At 38.5% G+C, this 19,421-nt stretch overlaps 1 protein-coding gene across 1 annotated transcript in view; it reads right to left on the bottom strand.

Moving 5' to 3' along the window:
• The window catches only part of NSMAF (neutral sphingomyelinase (N-SMase) activation associated factor), a 76,654-nt gene that overhangs the window by 37,374 nt on the left and 19,859 nt on the right, over window positions 1-19,421 (bottom strand). Inside the window, 7 exon segments of the mRNA XM_011931969.1 lie at window positions 2,071-2,123; window positions 2,230-2,277; window positions 2,562-2,633; window positions 10,298-10,348; window positions 13,989-14,025; window positions 14,105-14,172; window positions 14,269-14,347. Of these exon segments, the coding sequence (XP_011787359.1) occupies window positions 2,071-2,123; window positions 2,230-2,277; window positions 2,562-2,633; window positions 10,298-10,348; window positions 13,989-14,025; window positions 14,105-14,172; window positions 14,269-14,347 (408 nt within the window).

The following is a 19,421-nucleotide window of genomic DNA, read 5'->3' as shown; positions in this document are numbered from 1 at the left end:
TGTACTCAATGTTTAGCTCCTACTTATAAGTGAGAATATGCGGTGTTAGTTTTCTGTTCCCACATTAATTTGCTCCAGCGCCATCCATGTCCTCCAGCTCCATCCAACGTTGCTGCAAAGGGCACGATCTCTTTTTTTATGGCCGCAAAGTATTCCATGGTGTATATGTACCACATTTTCTTTTATCCAGTCTACCACTGATGGGTATTTAGGTTGATTCTATGTCTTCGCTATTAATATTTTGAATAGTGCTGTGATAAGCCTATGTGTGTGCATGTATCTTTATGGTAGAACAATTTATTTTCCATTGGGTATATATGCAATAATGGGACTTGCTGGGTCAAATGGTAGCTCTGTTTTAAGTTCTTTGAGAAATCACCAAACTGCTTTCCACAGTAGCTGAACTAATTTACACTGCCACCAACAGGGTACAAGCATTCCCTTTTCTCTGCAACCTTACCAGCATGTTATTTTTTGAATAATAGCCACTCAAAATTTATGAAATTTTTAAAAATAATAGCCATTCTAACTGGTATAAGATGGTATCTCATTGTGGTTTTGATTTACATTTTTCTAATGATTAGTGGCATTGAGCCTTTTTTCAGATTTTTTTGGTTGCATGCATATCTTCTTTTGAAAAGTGTCTGTTCATGTACTTGGCCTACTTTTTAATGGGGTTGTTCATTTTTTGCTTGTTTCTTCTAGATTCTGGATATTAGAACTTTGTCATGTGCAGAGTTTGCAAATATTTTCTCTCATTCTGTTTACTCTGTTGATAGTTTATTTTGCTGTGTAAAAGCTCTTTAGTTTAATTAGGTCTCATTTGTCAATTTTTGTTTTTGTTGTAATAGCTTTTGTGTCTTCGTCATGAAATCTTTGCTGGTGGGGCCTATGTCCAGAATGGTATTTCCTAGATTTTCTTCAACAGTTTTTATAGTTTTAGGTTTTATATTTAAGTCTTTAATCCATCTTTAGTTAATTTTTGTATATGGTGTAAGGAAGAAGCCTAGTTTCAATCTTGAAGAATTTTAAATGGGCAGGTGATATGATCAAATAAGTTCTTTAGAAAGGACATTTTTAAAATTTATATTTTATTTTCTGAGATGGGGTCTCACTCTGGAGTATAGAGGCATAATCATGGTTCACTGCAGCCTTGACCTCCTGGGCTCAAGGGATCCTCCCACCTTGCCTCTCAAGTAGCTGGGACATCAGGTGTGCACCACCATGCCCAACTAATTTTTTTTTTTTTTTTTTTAAGATGGGAGTCTCGCACTGTTGCCCAGGCTGGAGTGCAATGGCATGATATTGGCTCACTGCAACCTCTGCTTCCCAGGTTCAAGCGATTCTTCTGCCTTAGCCTCCCGAATAGCTGGGATTACAGGTGCCCACCACCATGCCCAGGTAATTTTTTTTGTGTTTTCAGTAGAGACAGGGTTTCACTATTTTGGCCAGCCTGGTCTTGAACTCCAGACCTCGTGATCTGCCCATCTCAGCCTTCCAAAGTGCTGGAATTACAGGCATCAACCACCGTGCCCGGCCTAATTTTTTAATTTTTAATTTTGCAGAGACAGGATCTCACTATGTTGCCCAGGCTGATCTCAAACTCTGGAGCTCAAGTGATTCTCCCACCTTGGCTTTCTAAAGTGCTGGGATTATAGGCCTGAGCCACTACACCTGGCCCTTAGAAAGAACATATTTTAAAACAACGTCAGGTAGAGGGAGGAGAAGAGAAATGGAGAAGGGAAGATGGAGTCAGGTAGGTGAGCTAAATTAAGCTGTGCTAGTGTTCCGGGTGGGAGGTGACGGTGTCCTGAACTGATGCAACACAATGTGAAAACACAGAAGCAGAAACTGAAGCATCTAACAGACCTTTCTGACTGACAGACATCAGGATGGAGAAGAGTTGCAGAAGCCCTAAAGACTTCTCCTGCACTGAGGCTGAGCCATTCTCTAAGACAAGCAGGTTTTGGGTGAGACCAATGATGACATCAGGCTTGGACTTGCTGAATGAGGCATACAGATGAAAATGTCCACTGCTTTTCTAATTAGGAAAGATTATTAGAAACTTACCTGTTTTTGTCAAATGATGTTCTAGCCAAACGAGACTGCAAAATAGCTGTTATCTATTAAAACAGAACCAGAAAAAAAGTATGAATATAAGTATTTATAAGTAAAATATCAATGCAAGCTAATTGGCAATCAAAGACACATATTGTTAGGAATACTTACCATGGCGGTTTGGTCACCCAATTTGTCAAGGCAGGATGCTCTGTGAAGCTACAGTATCATAAAGAAACATGAATTTATTTTTTCTCTCAGATGATATGAAGTATTTCTTTAGAAGCAATGAGAAACAGCAATCATTCTGTTAACAGTCAAGATTACTTCTGATATACCTATGGCTTCTTCCTAATATATAGTTTTTAAACTCAACATTTTAAGTCAATCTGCTACATATTTAGAAAACAGATGATGATTTGGGTAAGGTATATAAATACGAAATTTATAAAAACAGTTTCTGCCTCAGTTTGCTTTGAATTTTCTACCCAGCAAGTGCTTACCTGAAGCAACGTCTCCACAACATCTTCCACTTTCCCAGGAACATCCAATTCAAAAACATATTCCATTTTCCCCTAACGAAAAGGGGAAGATATCAAAATACAGGAAGAGAAGCAGTATGTCAAACTATGCTACTTTAAGAACATGTATACAGAACCTGCTATAATAAAATCTGCATAGTGTAACCTCCCCGCTGGAATGAGAGTTCTAGGAGAGCAAGTCTACATAATTTGCTGCTATATTTATTATTTCCTTCCTTCTTCTAACTTTGGGTTTAGTTTGCTCTTCTTGTTCTACACCGTTAAAGTATAGAGTTAGGATTTGTTGTTGTTGTTGTTGTTGTTGTTGTTGAGACAGAGTCTTGCTCTGTCACTGGAGTGAACAGGCTGGAGTGCAGTGGCACGATCTCGGCTCACTGCAACCTCCATCTCCTGGGTTCAAGTGATTCTCCTGCCTCAGGCTCCTGAGTAGCTGGGGCTACAGGTGTGCACCACCACACCCGGCTAATTTTTGTATTTTTAGTAGAGATGGGGTTTCACCATGTTGGCCAGGCTGATCTCGAACACCTGACCTCAGGTGATCCACCTGCCTCGGCCTCCCAAAGCGCTGGGATTACAGATGTGAGCCACCACGGCCTGCCTAGAGTTAGGATTATTATTTGAGATATTTATTCTTTCTTAACATAGACATTTAATTATATAAACTTCCGTGTTTATACTGCTTTTGCTGCATCACCTAAGTTTTGGTATATCGTGTTTTCATTTATCTCAAGATTTTTTAATTTCTCTTCCGTTTTTTTTTCTTTGACCCACTGGTTTTTTGAGAGAATGTTGTTTAATTTTCACGTATTTGTGAATTTCTCAGTTTTCTTTCTGCTGTTGATTTCTAGTTTCATTCCGTTATGATTGGAAAAATATAAACACTGATTTTAATCCTCTTAAATTTGTTAAGACTTGTTTTGTGACCTCACATGTGATCTGTCCTGGAGAATATTCCATGTGCTTGAGAGGAACGTGTATTCTGCTGCTGTTGGGTGGAAAGCTCTGCATGTCTGTTAGATCCATTGGTTCTACAGTGTTGTGCAAGTCCTCTGTTTTCTTACTGATGTTCTATCTGAATGTCCTACCCATTGTCGAAAGTGTGGTATTGAAATCTCCTACCATTATTGTGTTGCTATCTGTTTCTTCCTTCAGTTCTATCAATGTTTGCTTCATATATTTAGATGTTCTGAGGTTGGGTACATACACATGGTGATGATTAATTTTATATGTCAGTTTGACTGGGCCATGGAGTGACCAAATGTTTGATTAAACATTATTCCTGGGTATATCTGTGAGGATGTTTCTGGATGAGATTAGCATTTGAATTAGGAGACTGAGTAAAGCAGATTGCCCTCCCCATTGTGGGTGGGCCTCATCCAATTCACTGAGGGCCTAAATCGAATAAAAGGCAAAATGGAAAACACTCTTTCTTCCTGTCTTCAAGTTGGGATATTGGTTTTCTCTTGCCTTCAGACTTGGAATAGACTCAGACTAAACCCTATACCATTGGCTCTCTCCTGGATCTGGATTTCTTGGCCTCTATAATCGCATGATTCAATACCTTATAATAAATCAATTTCTCTCTCTGTATATATGTATATGCATATGTATGTGTATATATATGTGTGTGTGTATGTATGTACACACACATCCTATTGGTTCTGTTTCTCTGGAGAACCCTGACTAATGCATGCACATTTGTAATTATTTATCTTTCTGATAAATTGACCCTTTTATCATTACCTAATATCCTTCTTTGTCTATTGTGAAAGTTTTTTATTCAAAGCCTATTTTGTCTGATATAAGTATGGCCAGTTCTGTTCTCTTTTGGTTACCAAGTATGGAATATTTTTTCCCATCCTTTCACTTTCAGCCTATGTGTGTCCTTAAACCAAAAATGAGTCTCTTGCAGATGGCGTATAGTTTTAGATTTTACTTGTTTTAATCCATTCAGGCACTCCACATTTTTTGATTGGGGAGTTTGATAACCAGAGGGTAATTATTGATAGTGAAGGACTCACTATTGCCATTTTAACTGTTTTCTGTCTGTCTTGTAGCTCATTTGTCCTCTTTTGTTCTCTGTCTCCCTTTGTGTTGACATTTTATTCTGACATATTTTGATTCCTTTCTCTTTTTTTTTTTTTTTTGAGACGGAGTCTTGCTCTGTCGCCCAGGCTGGAGTGCAGTGGCTGGAACTCAGCTCACTGCAAGCTCCGCCTCCCGGGTTCACGCTATTCTCCTGCCTCAGCCTCCCAAAGTGCTGGGATTACAGGCGTGAGCCACCGCACCCGGGCCCGTTATATAATTCTTATGTCTTTGCATCCTTATATCTTAGCTCCCACTTATAAGTGAGAACATACAATATCTGGTTTTCCATTCCTGAGTTATTTAACGTAGAATAATGGCCTTTAGCTCCATCCAAGTTGCTCTAAGGCCATTATTTCATTTTGTTTTATGGCTGAGTCATATTCCATGGTGTATATATAGGACATTTTCTTTATCCACTTGTTGGTTGATGGGCATTTATGTTGGTTTCATATTTTTGCAATTGCAAATTATGCTACTATAACTATGTGTGTGCATGTGTCTTGTTCACATAATGGCTTTTCTTTGGGTAAATACCTGAAAGTGGGATTGCTGGATTGGAAGGTAGTTTTACTTTTAATTCTTTAAGGAATCTCTATACTGTTTCTCTAGTGGTTTTATTATTTTACATTCCTACCAGCAGTGTAGAAGTGTTCCCTTTTCACCAAACCCATGCCAACGACTATTATTTTTTGACTTTTTAATTATGGCCATTCTCACTAAGTAAGGTGGTATCTCATTGTGGTTTTAATTTGCATGACCTTGATAACTAGTAATGGTGAGCATTTTTTTGTATGTTTGCTAGTTGTTTGTATATCTTCTTTTGAGAATTGTCTGTTCATGTTCTTTGCCTGCTTTGACAGGATTATTTGTTTTTTGCTTGCTGATTTGTTTGAGGTTCCTCGTAGATTCTGGGTATTAGTCCTTTGCCGGATGTCTGGTTTGTGAAAATTTTCTCCCAGTCTGTGGGTTGTTTGTTTACTCTACTGGTTATTTCTTTTGCTGTGCAGAAGCTTTTTAGTTTAATTAGGTCCCGTTTATTTATTTTTGTTTTTGTTGCATTTGCTTTTGGGTTCTTAGTCATGAATTCTTTGCCTATGCCCGAGAACTGGGGCAAGACAAGGTTATCCACTTTCACCACTTCTATTCAACGTAGTACTGGAAGTCCTAGCCAGAGCAACCAGACAAAAAACAGAAAGGGCATCCAAATTGGAAAAAAGGAGGTCAAACTGTCGCTGTCCACCGATGATATGACCATTTACCTAGAAAACCCTAAAGACTCATCCAAAAAGCTCGTAGATCTAATAAATGAATTCAGTAAATTCTCAGGATAGAAAATCAATGTACACAAATCAGTAGCACTGCTATACACCAACAATGGCCAAGCTGAGAATCAAATCAAGAATACCCTTCCTTTCACAACAGCTGCAAAATACAATACAATACAATACAATACAATACAATACTTAGGGTTATACTTAACCAAGGAGATAAAATAGCTCTACAAGAAAAACTATAAAACACTATTGAAATAAATCATAGATGACACAAACAAATGGAAACATATCCCATGTTCATGGATGGGTAGAATCAATGTTGTGAAAATGACCATATTGCCTAAAGCAAGCTACAGATTCAATGCAATTCTTATCAAGATATCACCATCACTCTTCACAGAACTCTCATCAAAAAACCTTTGTCTAACCTAAACAATCCTAAAATCCATATGGCACCAAAAAAGAGCCCAAATAGCCAAAGCAGTACTAAGCAAAAAGAACAAATCTGGAGGCATCACATTATTCAACTTGAAAATATACTACAAAGCTATAGTTACTAAAATAGCATGGGACTAGTATAAAAATAGGCACATAGACCAATGGAACAGAATAGACAACCCAAAAATAAAGCCAAATACTTATAGCCAACTGATCTTTGACAAAGCGTACAAAAACATAAAGTGGGGAAAGGATACCCTATTCAATAAATGATGCTGGGAAAACTGGCAAGCCACATGTAGAAGAATGAAACTGGATCCTTATCTCTTACTTTATACAAAAATCAACACAAGCTGGATCAAAGACTTAAACCTAAAAGTTGAAACCATAAAAATTCTAGATGATAATACTGGAAAAACTCTTCTTTTATATATCTTCTATAGGTATTTTCTCTGTGGTTACCATGGGTCTTATATAAAACATCTTAGAGTTATAATAATCTCTCTTAATCTGTTAACAGCTTCAGTCACATACAAAAACTATTCCTTCAAATACCTGTCTCCCTTTATGTTAATGATATCTCAAATTACATTCATTTATATTGTGTATTCATTTACACAGATTTCTAGTTATGGGGTTTTTATACTTTTGTCTTTCAATTTGTATACCAGAATTAAAACTGATTTACACACCACCATTACAGCCCTACAGTATTCTGTATTTGCCTTTATCAGCAAGATTTATAATTCCTACATTTTCATACTGGTGTTTAGTATCTTTTTGTTTCAAATTGAAGGACTCACTTCAGCATCTCCTATAAAGCAGATCTAATGATGGTAAACTCTGAGCTTTTGTTTATCTGGGAAAGTCCTTATCTCTCCATTTTTTTCAAGGACAATTTTGCCAGATACAGTGTTCTTTGTTGGCAGGCGTTTTTGTTTGTTTTATTTTGCTTTGTTTTATTTTTACCATTCTGAATTTATCATCCAATTTTCTGACCTGCAAGCTTTCTGGTGAAAAATCTGATCATTTTATGGGGGCTCTCTTCTGTGACCCGTCACTTTCTGTCGCTGCTTTCAAAATTAACTCTTACTTCTGATAATATGATTATCATGTGTCTTGGTAAGGACATCTTTGAAGTCCTCCTATGTGGAAGACTTCTTAAATCTGGATGTCCATCTCCTTCCCCAGTTTTGGCAAATTTGGGACCAATATCTCTTTAAATACACTTTCTGTTTCTTTCTCTCTTCTCTTTCTTGAACTCGCATATTATGTATTTGGTCCACTTGACGGTGTGTCATTAGTACTTTAGGCTTTCTTAACTCTTTTTCATTCTTTTTTCTCTTAGCTCCCCTGACTGGATAATTTCAAAAGACCTGTGCTCCAGTTTGCTGATTTTTTTCTTCTGCTTTACAGTCTGTGCTGAACTTCTCTAGTGAACTTTTTAGTTAAGTTACTGCATTCTCCAAAATTTCTGTTCAGTTCTTCTTTATATTTTCTTTGTTAATATTCTCTTTGTTAAAATTCTAATTTTCTTCATGCATAATTTTCCTAAACTCATTAAGTATCTTTATGACAATAGTTTCGAATTCCTTGTCAGGTAATTAATTTAGCTCCTTTTCTTTAGGGTTGGTTTCTGAAAATTTATTTTGCACCTTTGATTGAACTATTTTTCTCTCATTCTTTGTGCTCCCTCTAACTGTGTGCTAATATCCACACATTAAAAACAACAACAAAGGCCGGGCGCGGTGGCTCAAGCCTGTAATCCCAGCACTTTGGGAGGCCGAGACGGGCGGATCACGAGGTCAGGAGATCGAGACCATCCTGGCTAATACGGTGAAACCCCGTCTCTACTAAAATACAAAAAAAAACTAGCCGGGCGAGGTGGTGGGCGCCTGTAGTCCCAGCTACTCGGGAGGTTGAGACAGGAGAATGGCGTAAACCCGGGAGGCGGAGCTTGCAGTGAGCTGAGATCCGGCCACTGCACTCCAGCCTGGGTGACAGAGCGAGACTCCATCTCAAAAAAAAAAAAAAAAAAACAACAACAAAAACAGTTACCTCTCCAGTCTCTAAGGACTGGCTTCATACAGGGAAAGAGACCTTCATTAATCAGCCTGGCTAGAGATGCTGGAGGCCTCTCAAACCTTTTCTATGGAAGTGTCTTCTCTGGACTTATGCATGTAGATTCCTAATTAGAGAAATTTATTGGTGTCATTTTTTTTCAGAAGCTTGGAATCCTTTGCTGTCTCTGGTGTCTAGATGTCTGCTGTACACAAGTCCTTTGAAGCAATAGCATGCTACCCAGCTCTCTTTTGCTATCAGTGGCTCCAGGCATCTAGAGTATGCAGGATTCCATCTGTACTCTGAGACAGAAGAGACAGAAGCCAATCCCTTGTGCAGCTCCCCTGAAAAGTCAGAACTCTGGATGTATAGTCCAATTTTCTCTTACCCTCTCTAGGGAGAAGCTAGAAGCTGGGAAATGTCTTCCCAGTCATGTGGTGCTGTGTGGAACGGATGATGACCAGATAGTGACACAAATTTTTATACCGGCTTTGATGTGGTTAGTTTCATGCTCACCGGGGGTGCAGGATCCTCTTAACTGGTTTCTAGATTTCTCATAAAGGGAATTTGTCCATGTGTTGTTGAATCAGTGTCTTCACAAGAGGAAGGGTGGGCTAGAACTTCCTATTCTGCCATCTTGCTGCTGTCATTCCACCTCACCCCTTTTTTTTTTTTAATCTGAGAATGCTTTGGTATTTTAATTCACATTGGAACAAAAGAGCTTCTCTTTACTCAGACAACCTCACTTTTATTTCCTTTCACATAATTTTTCAATGAACCACGTGCAGGTACGCAATTCAGCTGGCTCTCACGAGAGCCTTTAGAGGGACAGCACCCCAGGTGAGTGGTTCTCAACTTGGGGGTAGGGTTTCCTACTGCTCCAGAAGCTTTTGTCAATGTGTGGAGGTGCTGTAACAACAACAAGGGGAGCAATGTACGAAAGGCATTTATTAGGGGAAAGAGCTGTCATATAAGTGACAGCCCCACACAATAAAGAACCATCCTGCCCAAAATGCCAAGAGCACCACTTGAAAATAATTAAATCTCAGTATTTATAATTTCTGACTAATCAGTGCAGGCAAGTATTTCTTGTCCATAAAACCCAGAGGCCACTGAGTATACAATTTGTGCTGCCTAAGAGATTGCAGACTGGCCTGAAACTGAAACTCAGATTCAGCCTGCGGGACTATGTTTGCCCACAAAGGATGGCTTTTCCTAACTCACACAGATCTCATTATAAGGAGCACTAGCCCCGTCGTTAGGTCCTGTAAAAACTCTCTTTTAATAGGAGTTATCCCTCTACTATATATTAAGCTAAAGCATAAAGAATTGAAGTACAGAATAGTTAAATGAAATGTCTATGCTTACTTGAAAAGTCCCAGGGAACTAGACATTGTATCCAAGTCTACTCATAGTTTCTACCTAATTAAGAGTACTTACAAATTATTATTGAGTTCTCAAATAAGAGTATATTATAACCAGTAAATATTTCTAGAATATTTTTAAAACTAAATTTTTTGGTAATGTACTGGTAAATTCTCAGTAACACCCAGTAAACAATCTTATAAATAATGCATATTCTGATTTTAATTTCTAATCAAATCATTTGAGTGCTTTTTCTTGATTTAGGCACTTTTTTTAATTCAAAAAGTTAATTGAATTCTCTTGAACTAAAACCTGTGTTTCCCTTGGATAATTCTGTTATAACTTCCAGGTAAGAAGCTTTTAAATGCTCATTATTATTATATTTGATTAAAGATGTTAACAGAGTCACAAAATTTTACTGCTCAAAATGACTATATAAATTGCCAGAAATACATGAAAAGCTTTACTTACCCTTTCTATTTTATATGGTGCAACAACATTATGTTCTTTAATGAAATATACCTGAGGAAGAAAAATCAATACTTGTAAAATAATAACCAAAATGTTTCATTGTAAAGAGTAACTACAAATTAGGACACTATAAATCAAATGTTTTAAATCATTGTTATATAATCTGTATTTCCAAAAGTATTTGCTTTAGTATTAGTATTAGTATGGCTTTAAAGTACTGGTGTTAAAATAACAAATATCAAATTAAAAAGAGAATCATCCAGGCAATAAGAGAGCAACAATTACAAGATAAATAAATACAGAAGATGTTTTATGAATGCCATCACTTGCACCAAGTAACCAAGTAGACAGGGAAGGAGGCTAATCCAAGTGCTGATTTTTTAAGAAACAGGTAAAACAAAGTTACTGTGGTATGAAATATGTTCACTAACATAAAGAAACCTTAGAGGTAATCTGGGCACATGGTGTTTTCACATGCACTGGGCTACTAGTCCTCACATAGTATATTAATGACTATGTGGAATACGTGACACCATCTACCAGAGCCATCAATCTCCTTGTACCTATACCTTCATCACTGCTTTTCCCTCTGCAACAATGGAAGCTGCCTGAGCTCTCAAAGTCCAGCCTCTCTACTAGGGCACAGAATATGAACACCTCCCCAAACCTGTCAGATATTCAAAAACTTTGCTCCTAGGATTATATACAGCACTCTCCCTTTTACACACCGCCCCCCCGCCCCGCCCGCATACACACACATACTTCCGCTTAACTCACATCCTCCTTTTGCCATTTCTGTTCCTTTTTGTGGCAAAATTCATTACAAGAGCTGTCTGTACCTTCCCTTTGGGCCCATGACAGGTTTTCATCCCTACCATACTACTGAAACCACTTTTAGATGGTCACACGAAGTGCACAAGATCTCCACGTCACTATATAGTCAATTCTCAAGTCTTCCTTGACTCTCCTTCTCAGAGCATGTGACAGAGCTGATGGCTCTTCCTGAAGCAGTTTTCCACATGGCTTCCTGGACACCTGCTCCTGCTTCTCTCCAACCTCACTGGCTACTCCTTCTGTCTACTTTTGGACCCTGCTTTCTTCCCTACATCTTTAAGTTAGAGAGCTGCAGAGCCTGAGTTCTCACACCTCTCTGTCCACTCTCAGTCCCCAGGAAATCTTATCCAGCCACAGGGCTTTAAAACGTCTCTAGAAACTTCCAGCTCCCCAGTACCTCCTCTCTGAAACCCAGATGGATGCATCCAAATGCCTGCTGGACGTCTCCCCTTAGAGTTCTCGTGGCCAGCTCAAATCTCATATTCTACCTGAAGCCTGCTCCTTCCCAACTCTCTCTATCGCTCTAAAGGGCACTACTGGCCATCTCATTGGAGTCATTCTTGACTGTTCCCTTTTATACCCTGTGACTAATCCGTCAGCACATCTGTTAGGTTTTCTTCAGAATATATCTAGACAATGACCACCTCTCACCATCCTGGTCCAATACACGCGGATTCCTGGAACACTCCAATAGGTCTCCTTGCTTCCACTCTTGTCCTGGTTTGTACAGCGTGTTCTCTACCCAGCCCCCAGAGAGATTTACATACAAACCAGACATGCCCCTTCTCTTCCAGCTCTCCAGTGGTGTTTGTCTCTGTGCTTTATTCTAAGTCCCTTCCTTGGCCTGCAAGGCCCTGCATGACATGGTCCCTGCCCCTATTCCAGCCTCCCTTTAGTGTTCTCCTCGACTCGCGCAGCCCAGGAGCACTCACACTCCTACACCTCCCACCTGTTAAGGACGTGCCCACCTTCAGGCTTCTCCCCCGCCACTCTCTGTACCTGGAATGCCAGTGCTTGTGACAATTGCATGGCTCAATGCCTTAAGCCTTCTGAGTCTCTTGGTAAGTAGCCTCTTCTCAGTGAGGCATCCCTGACCACTCTTTCTAAAGCAGCACAAGAACATTCCTTATCATTTTCTATCCTTTTGTCTTACTTTCATTTTCTTCATAGCATTTGTCAATACCTGACATTAGCGGAGACGTTTATTGTCTGTCTTCCCCATTGAAAAGTAAACTCCATGGGGCAAGAGGTTTCAGATAACTTGTTCTTCCCTAGATCTCCAGAGCCTTGAATATAATACTTATTGAATCCATGAGTTGAATCTGGTATTCATATAGACATGCACACAACCTTCTTTAGCAGCAACAAAAAAATTGGAAGCAAAACTCTCTAAATATAAAGCACCACACCATATTTCTGAGATCTTGTGACCTAGTATGTAAGCAAAAAACCCAAAAGTTGCGTGGTTGTATACTTGACACAGGAAGCTTTAAATAATACTTGGAAGAGTAGCTTGTGTCAGGCTGATTTTGAGTTGGCTTCATACAAGACCTCTTCCATAAACTATTAAAAGTAGGTGGAGGAATTTGGGGGCTTTATTCCTAAGCCCAAAGTTATTAAATTTTTACTAAAATAACTAAAATGTATAGTTTTATAATGAAAACCTTATCTCCAAGTGAAAAAGTACCTCTTCCTTTCAAGATACGGGCTTTGTAGAACAAGGTCATGAAGTAGAATGACATGATAGACATGAGAGGATGGGGGCGGGGATTATTAATAATGATGTTTGGTCCCCAGAGCAGTAGATGGCTGTCACTGTCTTCACATATACCAGTTAAAACAACATGAAGCTGAGGAAGCCTGTGAAATGTTTTCTTCCTTAAAATTAATAGAATCATGGAAGGTAGATGTAGAAAATCAAATAATCTGCTACCTCTCAGCGTTCATAAAGTAACTTTCAACACACATTAAAAGTGTTTTGTGAACAAAAGGCTTCAGTGATAGAAAATGTGCTGGGAGCATGCTCTTCCCCTCCCCGTCTGCCTCCTTGGGACACTCTGTTCTGTTGCATCAGAGGATTTAAGTCAAGTTCTGAAGTCAGAAAGTCCGTGCATTTTTGTTCTCACAGCTTTTCTTACCCCTTACTTGATCCCAGAACAATTCGTCTCTGAACACTTCAACTCCCCAAGGAATGAGAACTCTGCAGAGAGTCAAGGCAACATCTGCTAACCCTTTCGCTTTAAAGATGAAGAGGGTGAAGTCCAGAGCCAAAAGAAAGTAGTCTCTTCTTATTTACAATTTTATAATCTACATGCTAATTAATAATATGAGAGATGAAAAACATGTTTTAATTGACCTTTTATTGCCAGTGCTGTCCTGCCTATATTGAGGGCAGTGGTGGGTACATAAATGTAAAGGGAATAAATCTGGAATGACCAAAAGGTTATGACCACAAGGGTCATAATGATACAAGACCACCAATCCCAAGTCCTTGCCTTGGTTGTCCTAAGTCCCTGAGATCATTTAAGTGGCGTGGCACTGGCCTCTTGCCTTCTAAATAGCTAGGAAGCTACAGGAAGAGCTGCATCCCTTCATTTCAAGCCTCGTAAATTGTAAATCTTGAGAGCTCCAAGGACAGAACCGCAAGCCCACAGATACCACACACTTAATAAACATGAAGAAGCCCATTAGAGATCACATCTTTTTAAAAGTATATTTCTCAATGACTGAATTCTAAAAGCATTTGAATTCTATTCCATGGTCTTCATCTGATATCTCTACAAATAAATAATTTCATTCATGCACATATATATGAATGTTCATTCAGATTAGGAAAAAATATTTATTATGTGCTTACCTGACTGAAAATGAGTGAAACACTCCCAGATTTTGCCCTAAAATGCAGATAAAAGTCATTAAATATATACAGCTTTTTGGCTGAAGTAAAATTAAACAGTGGTGAAAATGACATACTTTGTGAAGTGTCTATTGGCTCCATTTTCTCCATGCTTTCCTATTTTTATACAGTCTCTCAAAGGAATCTGTATAAAATTGAGAGAAATATTATAAAAATCAGGAAACGTAAGACGTACACAAAAAAATAGGAATGTTTCTGTTTGTATTTAAAATGTGTTTACCTTGATGATGGGCTGGGATATTGCATCTGGTTCAAAAATCGCTGATTTTGAACATATTTTTAAGGAGCCTCTGATTTTCCTAGGGATCCAAGTACAGCAGATTGTTTGATGAGCATAACAAAAATCACAAGACAATCATAGTACATTTTAATTAGAAAGCAGGTTACTAAAGCATCGCATAATAAAAGATCAACAATGCATATAAAGAGAAACTCTCTATTTTTAGATTAACTGGTAAAACAAAACACAGAATAGTGGTTCATACTGGCATTTACAGTTCAAATGTTAGAGATTTTTCAAGTTAACTTCTTTGATTTATATGTGTATCTCCATATAGTTTACAGTATCAATTGGCTAGAAACTTAATGTATCCAAGAAACATCACATTGAGAAATAGTCTTACAGACTGAAAATGCCTACACTCACCCCACCCCAGAGTAACACTGCCTGTTCTTTTGTGTGCAGTAAATGTTTACTTTAGTTTTCTATTTTCAGTGATCAATATATATGTACTGAATAGTTGAGAAGACCCATCCTACTGAAGGTCACGATTTAGTTTGCAATTCTTTCTCAAAGGGTTTTTGAAATTTTATATCATTTCATATCATTTTTCCAAGTTGTTAACTGCATTTATTTTTCAAATACCCAAAATTACCCAATAGTAACATAAAAACTTTTATGAAACGTCTAAACATACACAAACAGAATAGAAAACTCCCATGTACCAATGGCCTAGCACTGCAATTGTCAATATGTGGTCATTCTTGTCTTGTGTATAACCCCGAGACCCTGCTGAATAACACAGAAAATTACTGACATCATATACTTTATCCATAAATACTTTAGCAAAAATCTCTGAAGACAGGCTCTCTTAATAAGTGACCAATCATGAACACACTCTAAAAAATTAATAATTCCTTAATGTTATCATGTATACAGTCAGTGTTGAAATTTTTCTATTTCATAAATGTGTTTTCATAGCCAGTTGCCTCAAATCAAAATCCTAACGAAGTCCATTTTACATTTAGTTGACATGTCTTTTACGTCTCTTAACCTAAAATAATTTTCCCACATTATGAATTTGGCTGAATGCATCACTGTGGTATTCTTCCAACCTATGCATTGCTTCCAAATTATTTATAAGATCTTCCGACAAGAATACTTTCAGAGGTAGTGCACGGGTACTGCCTTCGCATCCAGAGGCACCAGGAGGATCAGGTGACATCAATCTCCATATATCCATTACAAAATTTCCCAGCAGCTTCTCTTATCTAAAGGTTTTAGCAGCCACTGAAAATTACTATCTAGATCAAGGGCTGGTAAACTTTCTGTAAAGAGCCAGACAGTAAGTATTTTTGCTTTGTGGGCCATGTGGTCTCGGTCACAACCATTCAACTTTGCCGTTATAGGGAAAGCAGCCACACACAGTATGTACACAAATGGGTGTGGCTGTGTTCCAGTAAAACTTTAAAAGAACAAGTGGCAGCTCAGATGTGGCCCAAGGGCTGTAGTTTGCCAAGCCCTGCTGTGAATCCATTCTTTCATTAGGCATTGAAATTTCATCATTCCTTCTATGTTATGAGCTAGAATTTGTCAACAAAGAACAACTTTACTTATCAGCAATTTGGCTACCCTGAAGTACAATTTGTACAAGGAAAATAACAAAAATGCTTTATTCTTTACCTTTATCAAGTGTCACAAAAATGCGTTGTTGTCTTCCTATCCTTTGAGGGTAACTGATTAAGAGTATACATACACACACACACACACAATTTATAAAATTACGTACTCATGAATTTTAACATTTATGAAACATTTCAATCCACTGCAGAGGTTATTATGTTTTGATGCTTACACTGTCCCATTTTTGGCCCAGTGTTAGCCTCTTTTACTTGCTCCTGCGTCCTTTTAATTCATTTACAGTAGTCTTTGATACCTTCCTAACTTGCCAGTATGACAGGATGTCCCAGGTTCATCTCACACATTTCCTGCCTCTGACGTAGAATCAGCCATTTCTCCAAAGAACCCCCATCCTTTCAGTGGGAAGTGGTATTAAGAGACCATATTCTTGGTGCCAATTGCTACTGAGTTATTTCTAGACCTTTTCAAATGATAGGGATAAGAAATATTGTCATTTAGGCCGGGCGCGGTGGCTCAAGCCTGTAATCCCAGCACTTTGGGAGGCCGAGACGGGCGGATCACGACGTCAGGAGATCGAGACCATCCTGGCTAACACGGTGAAACCCCGTCTCTACTAAAAATACAAAAAACTAGCCGGGCGAGGTGGCGGGCACCTGTAGTCCCAGCTACTCCGGAGGCTGAGGCAGGAGAATGGCGTAAACCCGGGAGGCGGAGCTTGCAGTGAGCTGAGATCCGGCCACCGCACTCCAGCCCGGGCGACAGAGCAAGACTCCGTCTCTCAAAAAAAAAAAAAAAAAAAAAGAAATATTGTCATTTAAAGAGAAAAGCAACACAAAGATGCCCACTCTTACCGCTACTATTTAACATAGTACTGGAAATCCTAGCCAGAGCAATTTGGCAAGTAAAAGAAAGAAAAGGCATCCAAATTGGAAAAATTAAACTGTCTCTGTTTGCAAATAATAGATTTTACATATTAAAAAAACCCTAAGGATTCTACCAAAAAAAACTATTCAAACCAACAAACAAATTCAGTAAAACTGAAGAACACAAAATCAATACACAAAAACCAGCATTGCATTTCTATATGCTAACAATGATCTATCCAAAAAAAAAAAATTACAGAAACAATTCAATTTATAAAAGCACCAAAAGAAAAATAAAACAGGAATAAAGTTAACCAAGGAGGAAAAAATCTGTACACTGAAAACTACAAAGCACTGATAAAAGAAACTGAAGTCGACACAAATAAATTGAAAGATACCTGGTGTTCACAGACTGGAAGAATTAACACTGCTAAAATGTCCATATTTTCCAAAGCAATCTACAAATTAAAAGCAAACCCTATTAAAATCCCAATGGCATTTTTAACAGAAACAGAAAAAAAATTAACATTGATACGGAACCACAAAATAAAATACCCAAAGCAATCTGTTTTTCTTCATTTTAAGAAACGGGATCTCACTATGTCACCCAGGCCAGAGTGCAGTAGCATGATTATAGTTCACTGCAGCCTCAAACTGGGCTCAATCAATCCTCCTGCTTCAGTTTTCCGAGTAGTTGTGACTTCAGGTGTGCACCACCATGCCCAGCTAATTTTTAGTTTTTTGAGAGATGGGGTCTCGCTAGGTTGCTCAGGCTAGTCTCCAACTCCTGGCCTCAAGTGATCCTCCCTCCTCAGCCTCCTGAGTAGCTGGGATTACAGGTGCAAGCCACCATGCCCAGTCCAAAGTAATCTTGAACAAGAACAAAACTGGTGGCATCAAACTACCTGGTTTCAAAATATGCTACAAAGTTACATTAATCAAAACAGCATGATACAGCCATATAGACCAATGGAACACAATAGAGAAAACAAATACATCCACATATATTCAGTCAACTAATCATCCACAAAGGTGCCAAACACACACAATGAAGAAAGGGTAGTTTATTTAATAAACGGTGTTGAAAAAACTAGATATCCCCATGGAAAAAAATAAAAGTGAATGCTTACCTCATCCCCTACATAAAAATCTACTTGAAATGAACTGAAGACTTAAATGTAAGTCCTGAAATTGTAAAACTGCTGAAAGAAAAAATAGGGAAAAGCTTCTCAACATTGGTCTGGGCAATATTTTGGACATGACTCCAAAAGCACAAGCAATATAAGCAAAAGTACACAAATGGGATTACATAAAACAAAAAGCTTCTGTACAGCAAGAAAAATAAATAACAAAGTCAAAAGACAACCTATGGAATGGGAGAAAATATTTGAAAATCATTGCCGGGCACGGTGCTCACACCTGTAATCCCAGCACTTTGGGAGGCCGAGGCAGGCGGATCACGAGGTCAGGAGATCGAGACTATCCTGGCTAACACGGTGAAACCTCGTCTCTACTAAAAATACAAAAAATTAGCCGGGCGTGGTGGTGCGTGCCTGTTGTCCCAGCTACTCGGAGGCTGAGGCAGGAGAATGGCGTGAACCCAGCAGGCGGAGCTTGCAATGAGCCAAGATAGTGCCACTGCACTCTAGCCTGGGTGACAAAGCGAGACTCCGTCTCAAAAAAAAAAAAAAAAGAAAATCATACTTCTGATAAGGGGCTAATATCCAAAATACATTAAAAACTCAAACAACTCGACAGTATAATAAGAAAACAAATAGCCTATTAAAAGACAGGCAGAAGATTTGAATAGACACTTCTCAAAAGAAGACATACAAATGGCTGGGTGCGGTGGCCCACACCTGTAATCCCAGCACTTTAGGAGGCCGAAGCGTGTGGATCACATCAGGAGATCAAGACCATCCTGGCTAACACGGTGAAAACCCGTCTCTACTAAAAATACAAAAAAATTAGCCAGAAGTGGTGGCACACACCTGTAGGCCCAGCTACGTGGGAGGCTGAGGCAGGAGAATTGCTTGAACCCAGGAGGCTGAGGTTGCAGTGAGCAGAGATCATGCCACTGCACTCCAGCCTGGGTGACAAGAGTGAGATTCCTTTTCAATTAAACAAGAAGAAGAATAAGAAGACATACAAATGGCCAACAAGCATATGAAAAGATCCTCAGCAGCCTTAATCATCAGAGAAAAACAAATCAAAACCACATTGAGCTATTGCCTCACACCTGTTAGGATGGCTATTATCAAAAAACAAAAGATAACAGATGTTGGCAAGAGCATGGAGAAAAGGGAACCCTCATATACTGCTGGTGGGAATGTGAATTGGTTTAGCCTTTAAAGAAAACAGTACAGAGGTTCCTCAAAAAACTAAAAATAGAACTACCATACTACCCAGCAATCCCACTTCTAGGTATACATCCAAAGCAAATGGAATCAGTATGTTGAAGATGTATCTGTACTCCCATGTTCATTACAGTATTATTTACAGTAGCCAAGATTTGGAGTCAATATAAGTGTCCATTGATAGATGAATGAATAAAGAAAATATTATATATATGAATATAAAACATATAAAAATAAACATATATACATACATACAATGGAATATTATTCAGCCTCAAAAAAGAAGGAAATC

The sequence above is a fragment of the Colobus angolensis genome, unplaced genomic scaffold (genome assembly GCF_000951035.1).
Source record: "Colobus angolensis palliatus isolate OR3802 unplaced genomic scaffold, Cang.pa_1.0 Scaffold92, whole genome shotgun sequence".
Classification (NCBI taxonomy): Eukaryota; Metazoa; Chordata; class Mammalia; order Primates; family Cercopithecidae; genus Colobus; species Colobus angolensis.
Note: the sequence above shows the minus strand (reverse complement) of the source record. Positions and strands in the feature narration are given on the sequence as shown.